The sequence below is a fragment of the Dermacentor silvarum genome, chromosome 3 (genome assembly GCF_013339745.2).
Source record: "Dermacentor silvarum isolate Dsil-2018 chromosome 3, BIME_Dsil_1.4, whole genome shotgun sequence".
Lineage (NCBI taxonomy): Eukaryota > Metazoa > Arthropoda > Arachnida > Ixodida > Ixodidae > Dermacentor > Dermacentor silvarum.
In genome coordinates this window covers 8,964,586-8,984,978 of record NC_051156.1, presented here as the reverse complement: position 1 = coordinate 8,984,978, position 20,393 = coordinate 8,964,586, and the positions used below count along the sequence as shown (strand labels likewise).

Here is a 20,393-nt window from a genome sequence, read left to right as displayed (position 1 = left end):
CCATAAGACAACTTTAACCCTTTGCCAGTTTTTAGCTGTACTCATCCCAGTACCAGTACCTCTGAAGATGAGGCCTACTTAGCCAGGCCACAGCTTCTGCTTTGCTTTTTGGAGACGAGCTGCACTTGCCAACTTGCTTCACATTGTGCATTTGAGTTTAGGTGCTAGAAGGTATTCTTTGATGTAGCTTAAGTTATCATGTTTAGAACTTTTTAATCTCACATGCGTGCTGACGGAATGTCTCTTTTTTAAAGTAGATGTCCTTGATTAATATTTCGAGCGGATATAAGAGACAAACTGCTCATGTAATATATACAAATAGAGACATAGTTCACAATAATTTGCTGGAGCAAAAAGACGAGGTAAGCTTTGCACACTTTTGTTTTTATGTGATAATTTAGGAGTCAAAAGGTTAAGTGTTGTGAGAAGAGTCACCTTTCGAGAGTGCCAAGTTAGGTCATTTCTTTCACACTTACCTGCTGCACGGCAGCTTTGTACTTCTTCATGAGCTCGGCTTGCTCTTCTTCCATCTCCTCCAGTTGCACCTGCAGGGCTCCCTTCTCACGCGCCAACTGCAAGCATCTGGATTCCGCCTGCGAACAGGTGCGCGATTGACAAACTGTTTCACAGGACTTCCTAGGCCATACTCAGTCTTGCCAGCATTAGAGAAGGAAGGAAGTGCCCACCTCGTTCTTTGTGCGTAGAACTTCCTCAAGCTGTGACTGCACTTCTTCCAGCTCTGCCTCCGCACCCTGGCGAGCCTTGACGGCGGCACTCTTGGCAAACTCGGCATCTTCCAACTACAAACAAAGCATAGCATGTTGCGCTGCTGTTTCACACTACAGGTGTTAAAAGCAGAAATGCATTGATACATGATGACACATACTGCAAATGCACCATCTGCCAAGATACAGCCACTTTGTGCCTAATAAAACTTCTCCTTGGGCAAGTTGGTGCGATTCGGAAAACATTGTTCTAGGGTGCTAAAAAGACACACGCAAGGGAAGAACACACAGAGGCACACAGAAAGCCTGTGTTCTTTCTTGGGCACCTTCACAAAATCTTTCGTAGCTGTGAACTTTGTGGAGCCATGCCACTTTCATTAAACCATTTCACACTCCGTTTTCACCAGCAAAATGCGGTGATGAAGCATTGCAAATGAAAATGAGCTAAGTGTACAATGAACCAACTTCACTGATTTCCACCACATCGGCTACACAAGATGCAGTAAAGGACCAGTCCCAAATTAAACAAACTGCAGTGGCAAAATGAATTTCCATGTTTCTTTTGTTTTTTCACAAAGCCAGCAGTATAAACAATATCGGCACCGAATTTTTCTGTTTCGTGTTTAATTAAAATAGGGAGTTTTAGTATAGCAGAAAATGCTTACGTTAGCGTTACCGTGCAACGCAACGCTAACGCAAAGAAAGGCTGCACTGCGTGGTACAAGGTAGTGTTTTAGAATAGCGGAACGGAGCAAAATGCTAATGCAAATACACTTGGGCGCCATCTCGAGGCGGATACAGAAAACATGAGCAAACCCTCTCGTTAAGCCTACTCTGCCGCTAATCGAGGACGTATATTGAAAACAACGCCCATTTGTCACCTGTACGCCGTTGTCGAAGCATCATCACAGAAATCTAAAGCAAACACGAGCATTAGTGGGGAACGAATGAGCTGAACAGTGCAGGCCAACGACTCGATATATCCGAAGTGGACGGCTCTCGCTTCAACAGGTGCCACTATCTTGCCCTACGTACGGAATCCCTTGCGTGCATTAGCATTGAATGCTATATTCTGGAAATAGCGTACGTACGTAAGAGTTCTGTCTACGTTTACGTTCTCCGCATGCGCAGTTTGCAGAACACTAACGCTAAATCCTTGCGTTTGCTGTTTTCCACTATACTAAAACTCCCTAATATTCTCCACTAAAAATTTCATGAACGTTGAGGACACAGGAGTGTTTTGTGAATGCCTCTCGTGAACTGTACTAGAAGAGAAACTTGGGAAAGTTGGTGGGAATTCATGTTTAGGCCTCTTGTGAAGCCAGATGTGCGTAGTGTCATTGCAACATGCATTCAAGGTCACGCACACAACCTTGACTGCATCTTGCTATCAGTTTAGGCTGCGATGCGCGCATCCAGCTTGGGTTTTTCTGTCAACATGCAAACTTTCGCCATTCCATTCAGTAAGGGGGAAAATAAACTTGGTAGGCATTCATTGTGTCACTTGGCCTGCAGAAACGGTTCTGCTATCACGGCGGTCAGCCAAACCCATGTGCATTATCTCAGGCCCGATCGTGAATGACGTACGTATTAAGCGGTATTCGCTAGTAATGTACGAACACCAAATAGTAGACTTTGGATCAAATATCAAATCGAATCAAGAAAAAAGAGCCTAATATAGAATCGAATATACAATATTACCAAATTTTTGATAAAATTTAATCCTTACACATTTTGGGGAAAAAAATACGGTGCTGCAAATGCTCAGGAGTCTGTGTCCTAGCATTTCATAACAAGAATGTATAGCAGGCTATCAGAAACTTCGGTACACAGAAATCAAGATATACAGTACAGTCTACTCTTATTAAAGGGAACACCAAATTAGTCTGCCAACATTGATCAGAGCTCAGTTCTAGTATACATAGGTCTAAAAAAACTTTTTTTTATCAACAGCATTTCTGTTAAACAGATTCAAGTGCTTTCTTTTTTTTGCGTGAGAAACTAATGAATTAGTGGTGTTCTGTTGTACCGATACCAATGAGATTCTCAGTTGAGTAGACCTGTGTCTTGCAGCAATCTTTTGTTCATTGCATAGAAAATTTGCGTTCCAGTTTTTTTCCTAAATACACAAGGGCTATCCCAACTCTTTGGCAGGTTTGTTATCTAACGCCAATCTGTGCGACAGATGAAAGGACGCGATCACATGGCTTGATCACCGCCCTGCATGTAGCGGGCACTGACATGAAAGAGCAGGGCTGTGCGCGCCGTTTCATTGTCAGGTTGGGCGTGTGATATGTCACCTGTCAAAGATTCTCAAACCTGGAGGGTTCGCACACGGAAATCGGCCCGATCTTCGCACATGCTTTCAGACTTCACGAAATATGCGTCGTTTTTGTTGCTATTCCCTCTGTCCGATTCACGTTATTATTCGTCTGTCATCTGTGTTACTGTCAACACGGACGAACATTGTGCCTACAGAGGTGGACCCCGGCAATGTGGCGCAGTTCTGCGAATTGCGGCGTTCGGGCACTGTGTATGCGATCCCTACAATGGGGACGCTCACAATGACTAAGTCCGCTACATCGCCAGCCGGGGCGGCCTGTCCGCAGTGTGCTCGACGCTCCTTTTGCGGCGAAAATGAAGCAAAATGCTCGCTTGGGCGGCATCGAGCACGAGGAGCTCCGTGGCGCACGCATCAAGTGGCAGTGCACAGATTTCTACACCGAATATGTTGAACATTCAAACAATAGATATAGGATTCACGAATTGAAATGTTTGGAACGTGCACTATTAGATTCGATGATATTCGAGTATTCGCACGCCCCCATTAATCACACGACAGAGGCGTCCAATCCTCGTGATGTCACGCTGCAACTACAGTGCCTCCGCTGCTCGTTCAAACACCAAGGCAGTGCTGATACCCTAGCACGGAGATGGGAGGGACGTCAGTGTTACTAGACAAATGCGGCTGCTGCACGTGCAGGAGGGCGAGCGCCCGAGCACTGGCTCATGGGCAAAATTTCCAAGCCCACCATTCAGAGAACGAAATAAATCTCGGTGCATTTCCTCCGCCGACATGCAGTTTGGACAATAACGTGACGCTCATGAGACTGCAGCTCGCTTATCGACCGAAGCAAGATGTGCTGTCAGTTTCACAGTAGGCGACACAGTGCCATGGGGACGTATTCTGCGACAATCACTTTCGGCGATAATATTGCCTTCGCGTGACGTAAAGCCCAACCAGCCAATCAGCATGCGCCTGATGGCCGAGATGATAGTATCGCCAAAAGTGATCATCGCATAATACGCACCCATGGTCGCTCACAGGCCCGGCACGGAGCTGAGCGCTACGGGGTGCCGAACGGGAACAATGCAGACAAAGTTGCCAGACATGCCTAATCCAACACCCTCCGCTAGGGTATGGCAAGGATGGCTGGTAGCGGCCGAACAAAACATCCGAACTCTGAGCGGACGCACTACGTCAGCATGGGCACCTCGCAACGGCATGACGTACGTGCGCGCTCCAAGGAGAAAACCACCGCAGTTCTCCGCCGTGAGACGACCGTTAACGGTGGACTTACCACGATGCCTAGCCACCTGCCACTCCGCCAGAAGGTGGCATCGAATTTTCGCCACGAGCATAACGATAGGTTACTAGGTTTAACTAGCACCGCTTCTTTGGAATTGAGCGACTTAAGTTAACCCGTTTTACATTGCACAGTATACCAAACCATAGTCATGGCTGAAATACGCAGCCACTGTGCGGCGTAAGATATATGTGCTGACACCGAGCAACACGCCAAAAATATGTCAGAAATACGTTCCACTATAGTTGGCTGCCAAAGCCTGAGAAAGACGCTATCGCAGCACCCGATTCGATGTCAGAAAAAATGGCTCCTGTGACTGCAGAAAACTTGGATATGTTTATTGGCACTGTCATAGCCGTACGTCGGGTATCACAACATAGTATCCGCGTCCGGCGCTTAAGGCCACAAACCAAGTTCTTGGCGGTCGAAGTTCTGCCGCTCGCGCATTATGTGCAGGACACCAAGCGCCCCACCTGGAATCATCCGGTATGCGGTACCATTAGGAGTATACTGATCAACAACAATCGAAAGTAGCTGATAGCCACTGCGAAGCAAGAAGTATAGGTCACTCATTATTTGCATAAAAGTGTCAGTTAAGCCAAAGATGAAAGAAGCAATCATTTATTCGCCACAAACCTACAGGCTTAATGCTTGGTGTATAGCACGCTTAGTGTCTGCAACTAAAAACAAGGAACACAGGAGGCACGCATGTATGTGGGACACACGTGTCTCCCGTGTTAGTAGCTTTGCGATAGAGACGGGAGTTACGGCGACCACCGGGTGGCCCAAGGCGGGAGACCGACTGGAGCACTTTTGTCAAACTGAGTGCCCACTCACATCCCGTGCCCAGGAAGAAAACTGCTTATGCATGCAGATAATGCAGCCAGCTCGATTCAAAGTTACCTACCGGAGCAAGTAAGCCGGTGGAAAGGAATAATGAGGGTGTGCAACACTAGCGCGAAACGAAAAAAGAAAAAATGCAAAAAAAAGCTCTCTTTACATGAAATCTAATCAAGCCAGTCCACCCTCCGTTGCCTTTGCGCGCCTCTCAGCAGTCTTTCGACCTAGGCTGCCGCTTCCATCTGTCAACTTATATCTTCTATTTTTCTACTTGCTATCGGCAGAATCAGATACGCCTAAGCCCTTTTAAAGTTCTTGCAATATCTGTTTATACCGCCAACAACTACAGAACTCTTCGTCAAACTGAGTCCTCGCACCACATGCCCCTATCGATCGCTATTCTTCATCGGCTTCTTGTGGACACCTATTGTCAAGGTCTCGTTCACAGCTCGGAAGAAGCATTCAGCGTACCCTACTGCATTTTCTACACGAGGAGAAAAATGTGTACAAAAAGGAATACCTTATTTACTCGTGTAAGGCCCGCACTTCTTTTTTCCAATTTTTTTACAGGGTGCGCGCTTTACACGAGGCAGGCTTATGACAGACCTCACATTGCTCTGAGACTGCCATGCAGAATCAAGCAATTACTCGGGGCCAACTATGAACACATTTACAGTCGCTAACCGATTTTTCGGACACAAACAATGCCGAAATACTCGAGTAATCAGGCAGTCTGAAAAACTGAATTGCGACGGCAAAATCAATTTCCTAGTTTTCTTAGAGCGCTAGCACATCGGAAAATTCATCTAGAGAGTTTTGCCGAGTGCTGTCTTCCCCTAAAATGAAATTCTCTTGAAATTTCGTGACGGCTGAGGCCGCGGTGCGTTTCGCGTCCACACATCACACAGCCCGATGTGCATTGCAGGACACGTCGCAAAGTGCAGGTACCCCATACGCGACTTTGCATCAGTGACACTGCCAGTTTAGGTTGTGCTATGAAAAATTAATTTGAAATTTTTTATTGCCCTCATGCCCACATGCGAGCTTACGCCATTCCGTCCAGCAAGCGCACAAACAAACTTGGTAGGCGTTTGCGGTAGTTTCCGCCTGATCGCCCAAGGACCCAAACTCCACTTCTCACACGTGTTCTCACGCCCTATTGACGATGTGGGCCTAAAATTAAATTCTCTTCAAATTTCGTGACAGCCAAGGCCGCGGTGCGTTTCGCTTCCACACATCAGTGTAGCCCGATGTGCATTGCGGGACATGTCGCAAAGTGCAGGATACCACACATGCGCCTTTGCATCAGTGACACTGCCACTTTAGGTTGTGCTATGCAAAATCAATTTGAAATTTTTTATTGCCCTCATGCCTACATGCGAGCTTACGCCATTCCAGTCCAGCAAGCGCACAAACAAACTTGGTAGGCGTTTGCGGTAGTTTTCGCATGATCGGCCATGAACCCAAACTCCGCTTCTTACACGTGTTCTCACCCCCTATTGACGATGTGGGCCTGAGATCGAGGGTGAACTACCCGCAATGTTTTCCCGCACACCACACTCACCGCCTATAGGCCTAACAAGAGCCGCTACATCAGATTGGGCGACCATTGCTAAGTTGCGGTTCTGTGCTGATCGAGTGCAGGGTTTATACGGTAATGATGATTATAATGCCATCGTCAGCAGGACAACTAAGATCCTCGAGTAGCAGAAGGCGAACATTAATAAGCACGTAGGTTTGCGCATGACGGTACAGTGAATCATTTTTTTTTCTGCAATTCGTCGCACTCCAAGGTGCGGGTGCTGTCTGGTCTTAGGGCTGGTCTTACAGGAATAAATAGGCGATACCAGCTAGAGGCAAATCTAGTAATGACTGAACGAGAAGCTCCGAAAACGTTAAATTCCCTGGCAGCTTCCCAGTGTAGCTATTTTATCTCACTGTACACTGCTCGAATTATTTCCGTGGTGCCCATGGTACACCAAAGTACCCAGGAAGCAAAAGTCAGCTACAAGCGTTCTCGAGTCGGCTTGACCCAGCTTGACATGACTAGTGCTAAATTAAGCTCCAAATTAGACGTCTTCTGTACAGCTTATATTACGTGTCTTGACGACTTCTGCTGTGAGACCTGGCGGAGACCTATAGGCAATGGTATACATTTTTAAAGTCGATATCCTAGTCTTGCAAGCAAAATTTGTGCACATTTTTACCACCAGCTTGCAATGATTCCTTCAACAGCACCATCAGCGGAATGATTACATTGTTATGTAATCATCAGATAACATTGCTCCGCACAATACACTGTACAACTAATGTACTGCAAGGTTTATGCTCGAGACGATTTCGCATAAACCGCTAGTTAAGGCTGTGTCAGATGGCGCGATTTTCACAGAGCGACACAGCGAATTTCGTCGCTCAGCGACCGCAGCGACGTTGCGGGCTTTCTGCGATGGGATTCTAACATGTTGGTCGCGCCGTCACTCAGTCGCAACGATCGGCGCGATGTGGGCGGAGCAATGTGATGTGAGAGCAAGCGCCATCTAAATAGGTGCTTTCCTGTTTTACCGCGTGTTAGAAGCTCAGCGGAGCAATGTCGCGCACTAGTTTCAATGATGTTTTAACAGAGCGTACCCACCAGCGCCTGTGGCTCAGGAGCTTCATGAACTATTTTTGTTTTCTCCCGCTCACAAAATTCGTTTAAAAGAAGATGCTGCACGCTATCTAGGTTGGGAGCAGATGCCGCTTTCAACATACGGCACGTACCCACTTGATCGTCACCGTCATGAACCTCTTCATCACTACAAATTGTGCCAGGTGCTTGCACACTCAATGGTCGCTTATTCTCCAGAAGCAAATACTCCTCCAGGAGAATAGTTGTGGCTACGATATATTACCGCAACAATGGGGTACTAAACGAAACCACCCCACCGAAGCCGCACTAGCCGCACGCTCATGTAGCTTTTGGTCGTTTTAGTTTTGAAGTTAAAGCCAGTCGCATTCAATATAAGTACATTTCCTAGAAATCCTGAATCACACCACTGTAGCCGAAATGTAGACGTCTTTTAGATGGGTTTGTGCTACCTGGGTATTTGCCATTAACAGTACCTTCTGTATGCTCAGCTTCCCTGCCTAGACACAAGCGTGGCAAAGAACAAATAAGAATTCTAAAGTATAATTTGTCTTAAGGGAACTAGAAAAATCTGTCCCATCGATATAACACAAGCTCTTCTGCCATACCTGAAGGTAATTAAGCTCGAGTGCCTGGCTGTAGCTGTGCAGTACCCTGTCTTGTGTGCGTGATTGATCTGAACTATGCCTTCCCTCTCAATCAGTCCATATCCATCCCCACGTGTAGGAGAGAAAAAAACTTAAGTGCTCTTACGCGCCAAAACTGTGATCTGATTATTAGCCGTGCCGTAGTGTGGACTCCGGATTCATTTTGACCACCTGGCTTCAGCGTGCACTTAAATCAAAGTACACAAACATTTCCGCATTTCGCTCTCATCAAAATGTGGCCGCCGCAACCAGGATTGAAGGGATTAAAAGGCGACGTGCAATACAGTGTATACAAGGGGGTCTCGGGAGGTAAAAAAAGAGACACTGGTATACGCGACTCGTGTTCACGGTATGTACCTGGTTCTTGAGCTGCCTGAGCATGGATCGTGCCGCCTGTCCATTGCGCGCCGAGTCCAGCATGACCTGGGCGTCCTGCAGGAGTGCCCTCGTGCGCCGCAAGTCCCTGCGCAGTCGTCGCTCCACCTGTGGGTCGCGGGGCGGCGGTCGCTCGCTCAGCTCAGCCAGCCGCCGCTCTAGCTCCTGGCGTTGCCGCTGCAGGCACTGCCGTTCCTCCTGCTCGGACTCCAGCAGGGCCTCCATGTTGCGCAGCTGCAAGCGACAACGAGAGAAGCAACTCACACACGAGAGCCGCCGCCACAACGTAAAGCCGATAGTCGGTTTTTGTTCTAAGCCTATCAACGTCCACACCAGCGAAATATTCTGGAAAAGTTTTCCAAGCTAACACTACTAAAAAAGATATGCAGAAACTCCACTGGAGTTGTCCAAGTATGCATAATGATAACCCGTAATTTCAACTTGGCCCACCCTCAAGATTTCACTTGGCCCATCCCTGCTATAGGCTTCCGCATGCATCTTCTATGGAGCCCTATATATCTCTATGGGTATGCATAAATCTAATCATATCAGTATCCTCTCTGATCTATTTCCTTTTTTTTCAATTGTTTCTTATCAATTATAAAGCTACCAAACATCTACATTTGCACTATTACAACTATTAAATGTCTTAACTTCGCAAATTACGCATTTTTGTGCAGATATAAGGCATTACACTATTTGCGGGACGGACAGAGTTTGCTGGTGTACTCGACAAAGAATGCTTACGCATAAAAAAAAAAGAACGAGGCTACTGGCTCATCTAAACGTAGCCTACAGCAGTAACCCAGCGTATGACGAGCCTCGGCACATGTGCACCCAACTTCCGTAGACAATTCGGCTTCACTACGCACTTAGTGTCATGGCTCACTTACGTTACATATGCCCACGTCACATTACCTGGCAGACCCGATTCTCGGCTATTGTAACATGCTGTAGCAGCAAAATATTTAAGTATGATGCCATTGCTGCCATCACATCACATCGGTCACCACATTGTTTGCGGTGGCAAGTAAGCAGAATACATTGCAAGAAAGCGTCCCCAGGATGTGGTTGAATACAACAACGCAGGGCGTCACCGCAGCGCTGCCACTCGTCTGTTGGCATTAACTGACCTTCTTGGTGGCGGCTGCACGCGCTTCATCGGCCTCTTCGTCGCGCTGCGACAGCTCCCGGCGGTGCTCCTGCCGGGCCTTCTCCAGGGCCATCTCGAGCCGTAGCTTGGACTGCTCCAGCATGGTCACCTGGGCGGCAAGGTCCTCCAACTCCTCCTCCTGGTCGCGGCTCTTGCGATCCAGCTCCTGCTTGGCGCGCTTCAGCTTTGCAACCTGTGTGGGTCGCGGAGGGAGTAAAGAATGACACTCACTTGCAACCCACGCACAAACGTCGATGGCCTCAAGTGTGTTTCATTGCGATAGCTATTATACGGACACTCCAGCCGCCTTTCCGCTATCGCTGTGATGTTCTGTATAAAGTCCAAGTATTTTTACTCTGTGCATGGACTACAAATGTTTGCGGCTGCTCCAGCAATATATTTCAAGAGCTAGGGGCACGGTAACCGTTGTATTGCGCACTTCATATGTTCATATTCTATAAACACGTTTTAATGGACCCCCCATTTTTGAAAATTGCAATCTAGGGGAAAATAACATGATTTCTCAGGTATGCATGTACATACAAGCTTTTTAAATGCAGCTTGGCCCCGTTTAGAGACACAAATAAGAACTTCAGTGGATAGTGCTAAGAAACAGGACACCATGTACACTCAACATATAGACTAATGAAACGAGAAACCTTTCAACTCTTGGCAAATTTATAAAGCAGAAGCAATAAAAACCCTGCGCGCTGGCACTCCCATAGGAGGCCTGCCACCTGGCACTGTCCGAAAGGTTGCTTGACCACAACGCTCTGCTACGGCGAAAGACCTCCGAGCAAAGTTGTGTTGAAAACACTGGCATGGCGAGAGCGAAGAAGGGGGCGCACCTCTTCCTCGGCGTGCGTGCTAAAGCTGAGCTCGTCGAGTTCCCGGCGCAGCGAGTTGACGCGGTCGTGCTGCGCATCAAGCTCGGTGCGGCAGCACATGAGCTGCTGCTCGAGCGCCTGCTTCTCGGCGCACAGCAGGTCCCGCTCGCGCTGGAGCTTCTCGCGCTGCTGGCGCTCCTGCTTCAGGCCGTCCGACGCCTGGCCCAGCTCGCTGTCGAACCTGTGCGCAGGTGGGAGGAGGAAAGCGTGCTTCTTATTGCACGACACTAAACCATAGACAATTCACACCGAAGAATAAGCGGAGTGTCGATGGACATGCCCGCCACTTGTCCCACTGTGCTTAAGAAGAGAACTAACGACGATGGCTTTAAAGAGTGCGCCACAGGACACAGTAAGAGAACTGCAGGAAAGAGCCAGTGAAACCGCAGGACCAGCTGTCTGTGTTGTTGTTCTTTGGCTGTGTCCTGTGTCACGCTGGTTAAGGCTGTCGTTTAACAGTGTACCAACTAGCCGAAATGAACACGCAGTTAAGAACGACCACAATCCATGGAGACATACTGCAATATAATGGCAGAGGAAAGCTTGTATGCCCACCATGCTTGTAGAAAGCAATAAATTGCGACATAAAGTTATAATTTAAAATCTACTAATAAACTGCATGGCATTGAGCTTCGCAGCAAACCATGAAAAAGGCATAGTGTCATACAGGTAAAATTTTGCCGTGGGAAACAAAATAATGTCCGCCAAAAAGAATCTATTCGTAGCTCGAGAAAAACGCAGCATCGCTTCTCAAACAAGAGCCAAGATCCCGCGTGAAGCTGAACTGGACAAGAATCGTTTTAACTTTACGACATCCAGTCAAAGGTAAACCAGCGCTATTCGACGACCCCCATGCACTGTTGAAAGATGGAACTGCGTTTTGGTAACAGAGGTAAGAGGAATCACTGGAACAATAGTTCCAAACGATTCCGCCCCTGTTGTTAGCATGTTAGCAAGGCATGTTAGGTCTTCACTCGTAAACAATGATGCTTCCTTATACTACAGGAGAAAAAGCGAGGCGAATTAAGTCTTAAATATGCACGCGGCGTGTGTGTCAGCGAGCATATCCTGTTTTACGAGTTCATTATCAATGCTGTTGTCACTACAGCTGCTGCCTATACCACAAATGTGTTTCCTTTTCTTCGAATTCGTATCATCTCGTGGTGTAATTCACTCCCTGCTATAGTGCCATAATGTCTACGATGGGGCGAGCGAACAGCCCTATATCTATCTACCAATTCAGGAGAAGAGATATGCAGTGCACATGTATACGCACTTTCGCTGCTTCTTCTCGAGCTCAGCGTTGCGTGCCATGTGCTCCTCAACGAGCAGCTTGAGGTCCTGCAGTTCGGCGCTGAGCTTCTGCGCCTTGCGCTTCCATTGGTTGATGGCCTGGCGCCCTTCGTCCAGGTCGGTAAGTGCCTCGCTCAGCCTCTTCTCGGTCGCCTTCCTCGCCATCATCTGCTTCTCCAGGTCGTCCTCGTGCTGCTGGCTCATCTGGCGCTTGTTCATCTCGGCCTCGCGTAGGGCACGCTCGTACTTCTGCTTGTAGATGGACCCTGCGACACGGTTACGAGGGAACAAGGCGGGGAAAGCATGTGTAACAAGGCACACGAGGCGATAGTATACGCAACAGTGCTCAAGCGGTCTTTTATTTTTTTTAATTTAAATGTAGCAACACGCTCAAGCGAGCAATGCACAGCACGACCGTGGAAGCAATCAAATGCTACAGTTCAGCAGTTTGACATGCAGTGGCTTTCAGCCGTGTTGAGGATTCGCCCCTAAGATGGTCCATTTCGCTATACGTCTGTTCATTTGTTCGCGCTGTACCTAATCTGCCCAGCGAAAATGAGGCACATTCCTCAAATATACAAAGAACTGCTGAAATTATATGACAATACCTCTGGGTTGGTGTAAAAAATGCAGGCAGCATTTAGCTACAATTTTCGGTGTTGAGACGCTCCAATCACTGCTCCCGCGTTGGAACTGGCGGTACGAGTGTTCGCGGGGGCACTGACGAAGTGCATGCACGCTTCACACAATTGAGAGCGGTGGCTGAGGCGCATTGTGCACGCCTATCGAGAAGTACATCAGTCGGCAATTTCGTGCATCAGGCTCGAGGCCAAAGAACACAAAAAGAAGCGGACACCAGTAACACATATGCACAGGACTCTCGCTTTTATTGCGATATCAATTATGTGGACACTTCAGGTACATTCCTGCCATCGTCGTCACCGTGACACTCTGTATAAAGCGCAAGGGTGATAGCACCGTCGCAGCGCTCCCTACGCTGTAAGTGCGAGTGAAAGCATGTGAGGGGAGCCAAGATCGTCGCTCAATTTCGCCCGTGCAAAAGGGAGAAAAGAGGGCAGGAAGTGTGCCGTCTTCCGTATAGCGCGAGGCAGCTAACGTTGCAAGGCATCGAGGGAGGGGAGGCGGCGGCATTCTACTCCGGCTGCAGCTGCGTATGTGGCAACTGCGTGCGGTCGAGAGGCCGTATCTTGAGAGCGATCTGCGTTGGGGGCAGAGGCTAGGTGCGCAGGCGACTCGTAGCTTTGTGCGTGCTGTGTGTTCTTGGCGCTCAGTTTACGTTGAAGCGATAGACAAGATAGACAACATGAAGGTGATTTCGCTCGTTGCTGCTGCCTGCGTTTCCTCATGCAAGCGTTTTGACAGCGAGTGTCCGCAGTCATCGACTGTGATGTGTTCATGCTTGCTGCGTGCGCCGACACCATGCTTGTTAATTTAGTTATCAAGCGAATGTTTACAAGTTGATACAGCCAATAAAAGTACTATCCTTACTTCGTATGGCTCTCTGCTAATTTGCTTCGCCTTTGGGCAAACCTGCACTTTTTTTAGTCCTGCATCTCCGTTCTCTTGGCATCCATGCATCACTGAATTTTGTGCTAGTCACACCTTTCGGTCAAAACTGCAACTTTTTTAGTCAAGAATATCCCGACGAGGCGGCATTGGTTTTGAACATGGGTCCAGCTAAAACACGCATTCTTGTTGAGAAAAAACTAGGGGTGTGCAGTTACTCGAATATCACCGAATCGAATGGCGATCATTCCAATAGTTCAATTTGCGAATGGAATATATACTATTCCATTCTTCGAATACAGTTAACCCTGGATATAATGAAATTGACAAATTCGTGAAAAACTTTGTTATAAAGAGGATTTCGTTATATGTAGGTTTGGCACGAAAATTCGAAAAAGAAACACTTACCGTATGTACTATTGCTCAAGATTTACTCCCAATACACTAAAGTTGCGATGAACAAAAAAGTCCCAGTTTCACCCGAAAAGCGAAGCATCGATTGCGACAGCAAATTAGCAGACAGCTATACGAAGTAAGGATAGTACAGACAAACCTCGTTAATACGTACCCACTTAATGTGTAATTGCGGTTTAAACGTAGTCGCGAAGATTCCCCCACCCAGCCCCCAATCTAGCTGACCGCTTATGCCGTAGTGGCTCATTGCCCACCAAACGGCTAGTGCGTACTATTTTTCTTGTTCTATGCGCACAGACACAAAATCGGCAAAATCTCATGTGCGCAGACGTTCGATTCTCGAGTTTTGACGCCCGGACGACAGTCGCCAGCGACAGTGAACTTACAACATGGCCACCACGACGTATTTCTTGCTCGTACAACTGTTGCCGATTGCCACGCACAAAAGCATGGCTGGCCTTCAAGATAAGTTCCTGGTAACGCGAAGAAGCTGCTGGTAGGGGGTGCGAATTCGCTGTCGCCGTTGAAATCTACCCAGCTGCAAGTCCACGCTCCTCTGACCTCTTTGAAGTCCTTGGGTTCAGGGATAGCATGGGCAAAGTAAACATGTCAGCTGTAGAGATTAGTCGGAGGTGGTTGGAGGTTTGGTGGCAGAAAAGTAGGGAGACCACAAACAACGGAGACGTATGGAAGCAGAGTTCCCAGTAATGGTTCAAAAAGGTTGTTGCCTGGAATTATTTGTATTTGTGTGTTTCTCAAAAATAAAGGTAGGACATTAGCCAAAAAATTAACAAGAGCTCGGTGGCGCAACCCACCACCCAGTTTCAAAGGGGACGCTCATAGCATCCATCCATCCATCCATCCACCGTCGGAGTAGTAACCGCGCAGAAGCACATTTTATTGCGAAGCGCATTTGTGCTGTCACCGTGGCCGTCGCTTTGAGGTTCTGTGTAAAGTCCAAACAACAACGTCGCCGCGCGCCGTACGCTGTGTGTGCTAGCGAAAGCTTGCGGGGGTCAGCCGACTCAATCTCACGCACGCGAGGGAGAAGGGGGGGGGGGGGGCGGAAGCGCGGTTCAGCGCTACGCAGAGCGGGGGAGGCGGGAAAGGGAGGCGTTTACTACGGCAGCGGCCGCCGTATCTTGAAAGCGATCTGCGATGTGGAAAAAGTGTGCGCCCGCGCGGGCTCATCTTTACAGCGAACTGCAGACACGGTCAATATCTTGCGTTTCTTAGTCGAAGCACTCATCCTTGGAATCTCACACCAAGTACTCGATGCGTGGACGCGTGTCGTTTCGCACAAGCGCGAGGCGTCGGAACGAAGAGCGCGAGCAACACGATGGCGTCGTAGCGTCATGTAGTGTCACCTAGTGTCAGGTTAGTGAAGCGCAGATACTTTCGCAGTAACCAAAGAGTGGCGCTGCCAGCGCGTTGAAAAAAAAAGTTTTTTTTTAATTCTTCGGCATTGTCAACTGGAAAATGAGAGTGCCGGCTTGGCGGGCTAGGCCAACTGCAGCAAGCGGCGGGATCAGGTTTGAATGAAGGGAGGGGGAAAGGTCACGCCCGCGCCGGCAAGATCGCCGGGTCGAGGGATGCAGGCCCGCCTCACGCACGCTCGCACACACACACACACGTGCGCTCGCTCTCGCCTCGCAGTCACCGTGAATTCCAGCGCGCCAAGCGCGACGCCGCCGCTTCGCACAAAATTTTGGGCGAAATCTTTAGGTTGTTGGCGGGGAAAATTCGTTATTCCGAGGGGGTCTCCCGCTGCGACTTCGTTACATAGAGGTCTCAAATACATGTGCTTCTGTGGAGTAACGGCGGGGAATAGAAAACTTCATTATATCTAGGAATTCGTTATATGGAGGTTCGTTATAAGCAGGTTTAACTGTATTCGGCATAATCGATAGAGAGACCCGCACAGCGCCGTATCTCGCGTGCCCCGCGTAGACCCTCGTGCTTGGTGTGGCGCAAGCGAGCAGCCTGCAGACAGGTCGACCCGGCTGACGAGGTCGCGGACTTTGTTTCTGCGCGCGCTTCCCGACGTTGGCCTGAGGCGGGGATCGCACACACAGCGCCCAAACGCCGCCATTCGCGGAACAGCGCCCCAGTCTGCTGGGGCTGCCTCTGTCGGTACAAGGTTTGTCCAGGTCTACAGAACCGATCGAAATGATAACGTCACACCACGACAAAGGGAACAGCAACAGAAGCAGCGCGTATTTCGGGAAGTGCGAAGATAGATCGGGCCGATTAGCCGCCGGAATGCGCGAAGATCGTATTGGATGCGCGGCGACGAAATCAAGCCGCTTCAACAGACGTCAATCTAACCCGTACGCGTGGTCTCGGGTATTCCATTTCTTAATATCCCAGTTACTGTTTTTGCAGCCAACTACTGTGCACGTGTTGCCTCTATCGCCCCACATTTTGCAGCACAAATGAAACACAGTGCGTGAGTGCACACCCAATTGCATGTCCGACAACTCATCACACAGTAGCAGGGCGAAAGCGGAAATGGTATCGTATTCGTGCGCTTTCGCTGAGCCAACGTGTAGAGTGCTGCCGAAAGCGCCATCTCGTTTCACTAGATGAAACTGTTCGGCGAAAAGGGTCTATACAGGGACAACACCACGTGGTGGCGTTTTAGGGAACCGAGCTTCGCGTCACGTGATTGAGCTCTGCACTGTAACTGGTGGAAGCTGACGTGGTCTCGCGAGGCGCTTTTTCTTTTCAACTGCGACGGAAACCGGCGACAACGCGATTTCCAACAGACCACGGGCGCCTAAACGACGCCCGTACCCTGCCACCGCCGCGCGTCAATCGCGCGAGAAGTCACGCCATGCAGTTCCAGCTTGAAATGGCATTTGCCGGCAATACATTATTACCAATGGCTCAAGGGAACAAGCACTTTTATTGGGATAGCAATTATATGGACACTCCAAGCGAATTTCTGCCGTCGTCGTCGCCGTGAGGTTCCGTATAAAGTCCAGCGGCGATAAAACCGTCACCGTGCGCCGTACGCTGTGTGTGCGAGTGGAAGCTTGCGAGGGTGAGCCGGCAACCGCAGCCTAATCTCGCGCCCGCGAGAAGGGTGGGGGCGCTTCTGCTCTTGGTGGCTGCTGCTGACGGAGCTGCCATGCGGGCACCGTGTCTTGAAGCGATCTGCTATGTGGCTGAAGTGTGCACCCGCGGGGGCCTCATCTTCAAAGCGATCTGCGATAGGTACAAAGTGCCCGCGCCGAGTGCAGGTAGCTTCGTATGCGCTGTGCTTTCGACGTTCGTGTTGAAGCGAGACGAAAGACAGCGCGAAGGTCAATTTGCCCGCTGCTGCTGGAGCCCTTTCTCACTCCAGCGTTTTGACTAGTTTCCGTGGTCATCGAGCGAGATTTATCCATGTTTACCTGTGCGCGCGTGACATTGTGCTTGTTTATTAGTAAGAGAATATTTATACTTTATACGGCCGATAACACCACTATCCTTACTTCGTAAGCTGTCTACCAATTTGCTATCGCAATTGATGCTTCACCTTTCGGGCGAAACTGCGACTATTTATGGTACGCTGTAATTAGGCGTTTAGCTTACAATGAGTAGTTGTTGGCCACTTTTCGCTACTGCTGAACCGGAGTCAGCCAGTATACGAAGATCGCCCTTCATACACGACTGGCAAAAAAGAAGGTCCCAAGTCAGCTTGCAGCGTCTTCTCCTTTCTCTCTTGTTGCTTACTCTTTTTCTGTATACTCAATCCCTTTGATTTATATCTACACAGTTACCCGACAACAGGTTAATCTGAACCTTATTTCAAACCGTCTCTCGCCGCTGTAAATGTGTTACGGAAAAAAAATTTCCGTTTCCGAACATACTGCACCTCGAAAAAAAAAGAAAAAGAAAAGTCGCAGTTCCGCCCGAAAGGCGAAGCATCGATTGTGATCGCAAATTAGTTGACAGCTATACGAAGCAAAGATAGCAGTTGACCGGCCGTATAAAATAGTAAATATTCGCTTACGAACTAAATAAACAAGCACGGTGTCACGCGCGCACAGGTAAACATGAACACATCTCGCTCGATGACCGCGGAAGCTCGTCAAAACGCTGGAGTGAGAAAGCACTCCAGCGGCAGCGAGCAAATTGACCTTCGCGCTGGCTCTCTCTTCAACGCGAACTTAACGTCGAAAGCACAGCGCGTACGAAGCTACCGGCACTCGGCGAATGCACTTTGTCCCCATCGCAGATCGCTTTGAAGATGAGGCCCCCGCGGGCGCACACTTCGGCCACATCGCTGATCTTTCAAGATACGGCGCCCACACGGCAGCTCCGCGAACAGCAGCCGCAAGAGCAGAAAGCACCCCCCACCGTCTCCTCCTCCCCGTGCCTCGCGCGCGAACGAAGACCGCACGCTTCTGGCCGCCTTCCTCTCTCGCGTGCGCGAGGTTAAGCTGCGGTTGCCGGCTTACCCGCGCACGCTTTCATTCGCGCACGCAGCGTACGGCGCGCGGCGACGCTATTATCGCCGTTGGACTTTACACGGAACCTCACGGCGACGGCAACGGCAAAAATGCGCTTGGAGTGTCCAAATAATTGCTCTCGCAATAACATAGAAATACAATTCGCTGAACTAGGTGCCACGCAAAACTAGCTCGGAAAATCATACGACATTCAAAACATATAAGCGTGACACTCATTCATCTCCGGCAACGACACTCCGCGCGGCTCATGGACTATCGCCAGTCCGTGGCTCTCGTAAATCTGTCCCGAGTGCAAGCCGGAGAGCTCAAAACTCTGTGGTCAGCCGACTTCTCAAGCTCATAAATCGGCACACCAGACCTTCGCACGCGACGTAACAAGGACGCGAGCAGAAACGGCCGACTCCTCGGCACACAACGCGAAGCGCACTTCCGCGTGCGCGCATTTACAACGACGTGCCAAAATAAAGGAAGACGAGTAAGAACAAAATAGCGAAGCCGCCGGTGTGCAGAGTGATAAACATCCGCGGGCTCTGTCTTCGTGGTTTACAGCTGGGGAGAGCGTTAAGGTACACTAGAGAACAAGCGTGACGAAGCGAACACGAACCACGGCCTGTCACGGGGCGCGACCTTTGCGGCATCTACCGACGGAAAAGACCGAGGACGCTTCAACGCTGACGAAACAACGACCGCGGCCGTCAATCGGCAGCCAGGCCACGACGAAGCTTCTCCAGGTGGCCTCGCGCACAGCCTGTTCTTGTCACCGTTGCCTACGGCACCGAGGTGGTTACGAAAGCGGTTCCCGAGTTGGAACACCCTACCCCCTTTCCAAGTTACCGCGAAATCCGTGGCGTAACGGCAACCGGGGACGCACGAATGCGCGCGCACAACCCAACCTTCGGGTCTCGCACGACGCGTTGCTAGCAGGCGTGAACACCGTTTTTTAGACAAATTAACGCGAGCCCACTTGTCGAGAGCTGAGAAGGCTACGCCATGCGTCAAAACGCGGCTGCGCGCCTGCCTAGTGTGTTATATATATAGCACAATGACTAAGTCGCTGCGCTACTTGTTGCTTGGAAATACGCGACCGCACGGATGCGCTGTTACGCATAGAAGAGAAAGAAACAAAAGGCGCTGAAAGAAAGCTAAAAAAATTAAGCCAGTTTCACGCTTGTGAAATCTGATGTATATAGCGTAGTGGGTATGACGCTGGCCTTCGGACCGTGAGTACCGGGGTTGAAATCCCGCCTCGCCAAGAAAGTTTATATTGTTTTTTTTCTCTCTCTCTCTCTCTCTTTCTTTCTCTCTCTTGCTCTCATTTTCTCCTTCTCTCGCCCATAGCAAGTTGTGTTGCAATCGTCGGTACAATGCAACCACATGGCTCCCATAAATGCATGTTCTGCAAGCGTGGGAGTATAGCGCCCGTTATGACGCTTGCCTTCGGACCGTAGGTACTCGGGCTCGAATCCCGCCTCGCCAAGAAATTTCATTTTGTTTTATTTCTTTATGTCTCTCGCTCTCTGTCTGTCTCTGTTTCTTTCTCTCTCCGCATCTCCTCTCATCCTATGCTCTGCTTTTACTATTGTTTAACGCTCGACCCGGTCCAACCAAAAAACAAAAAAAGATAGCATGTTGCCGTGCAGGTTATGTTGAGGATAAGCCTTTCCAGTACACCGCGCCGAGAGAAAAGTGCGCGCGGAATGAGGGAGCGCTCAGCCACTGTCGATATCCTTGCTTCTAAACGAGCGAAAATTCTAAATTCTGTCTCGCGAGTAGCGCCAAGCCGACACGCAAGCAGTATACCGCAGCTTTTTTTTTTTTTTTTTTCCTTGCCCGTCATTCCTTACCGTCTGTCAAACCTT

The 20,393-nt window shown here is 49.3% G+C and overlaps 1 protein-coding gene across 2 annotated transcripts in view; it reads right to left on the bottom strand.

Annotated features, from left to right (window-relative positions):
• The window catches only part of LOC119445311 (unconventional myosin-XVIIIa-like), a 231,901-nt gene that overhangs the window by 11,386 nt on the left and 200,122 nt on the right, over positions 1-20,393 (bottom strand). For both annotated transcript variants that reach the window (XM_037709624.2, XM_049663204.1), the window contains exons 23-28: positions 12,117-12,399; positions 10,802-11,021; positions 9,934-10,146; positions 8,783-9,034; positions 687-800; positions 477-593 (exon numbers count right to left, since the gene is read on the bottom strand). In XM_037709624.2, the coding sequence (XP_037565552.1) occupies positions 477-593; positions 687-800; positions 8,783-9,034; positions 9,934-10,146; positions 10,802-11,021; positions 12,117-12,399 (1,199 nt within the window). The remainder of the gene's footprint in view (positions 1-476; positions 594-686; positions 801-8,782; positions 9,035-9,933; positions 10,147-10,801; positions 11,022-12,116; positions 12,400-20,393) is intronic.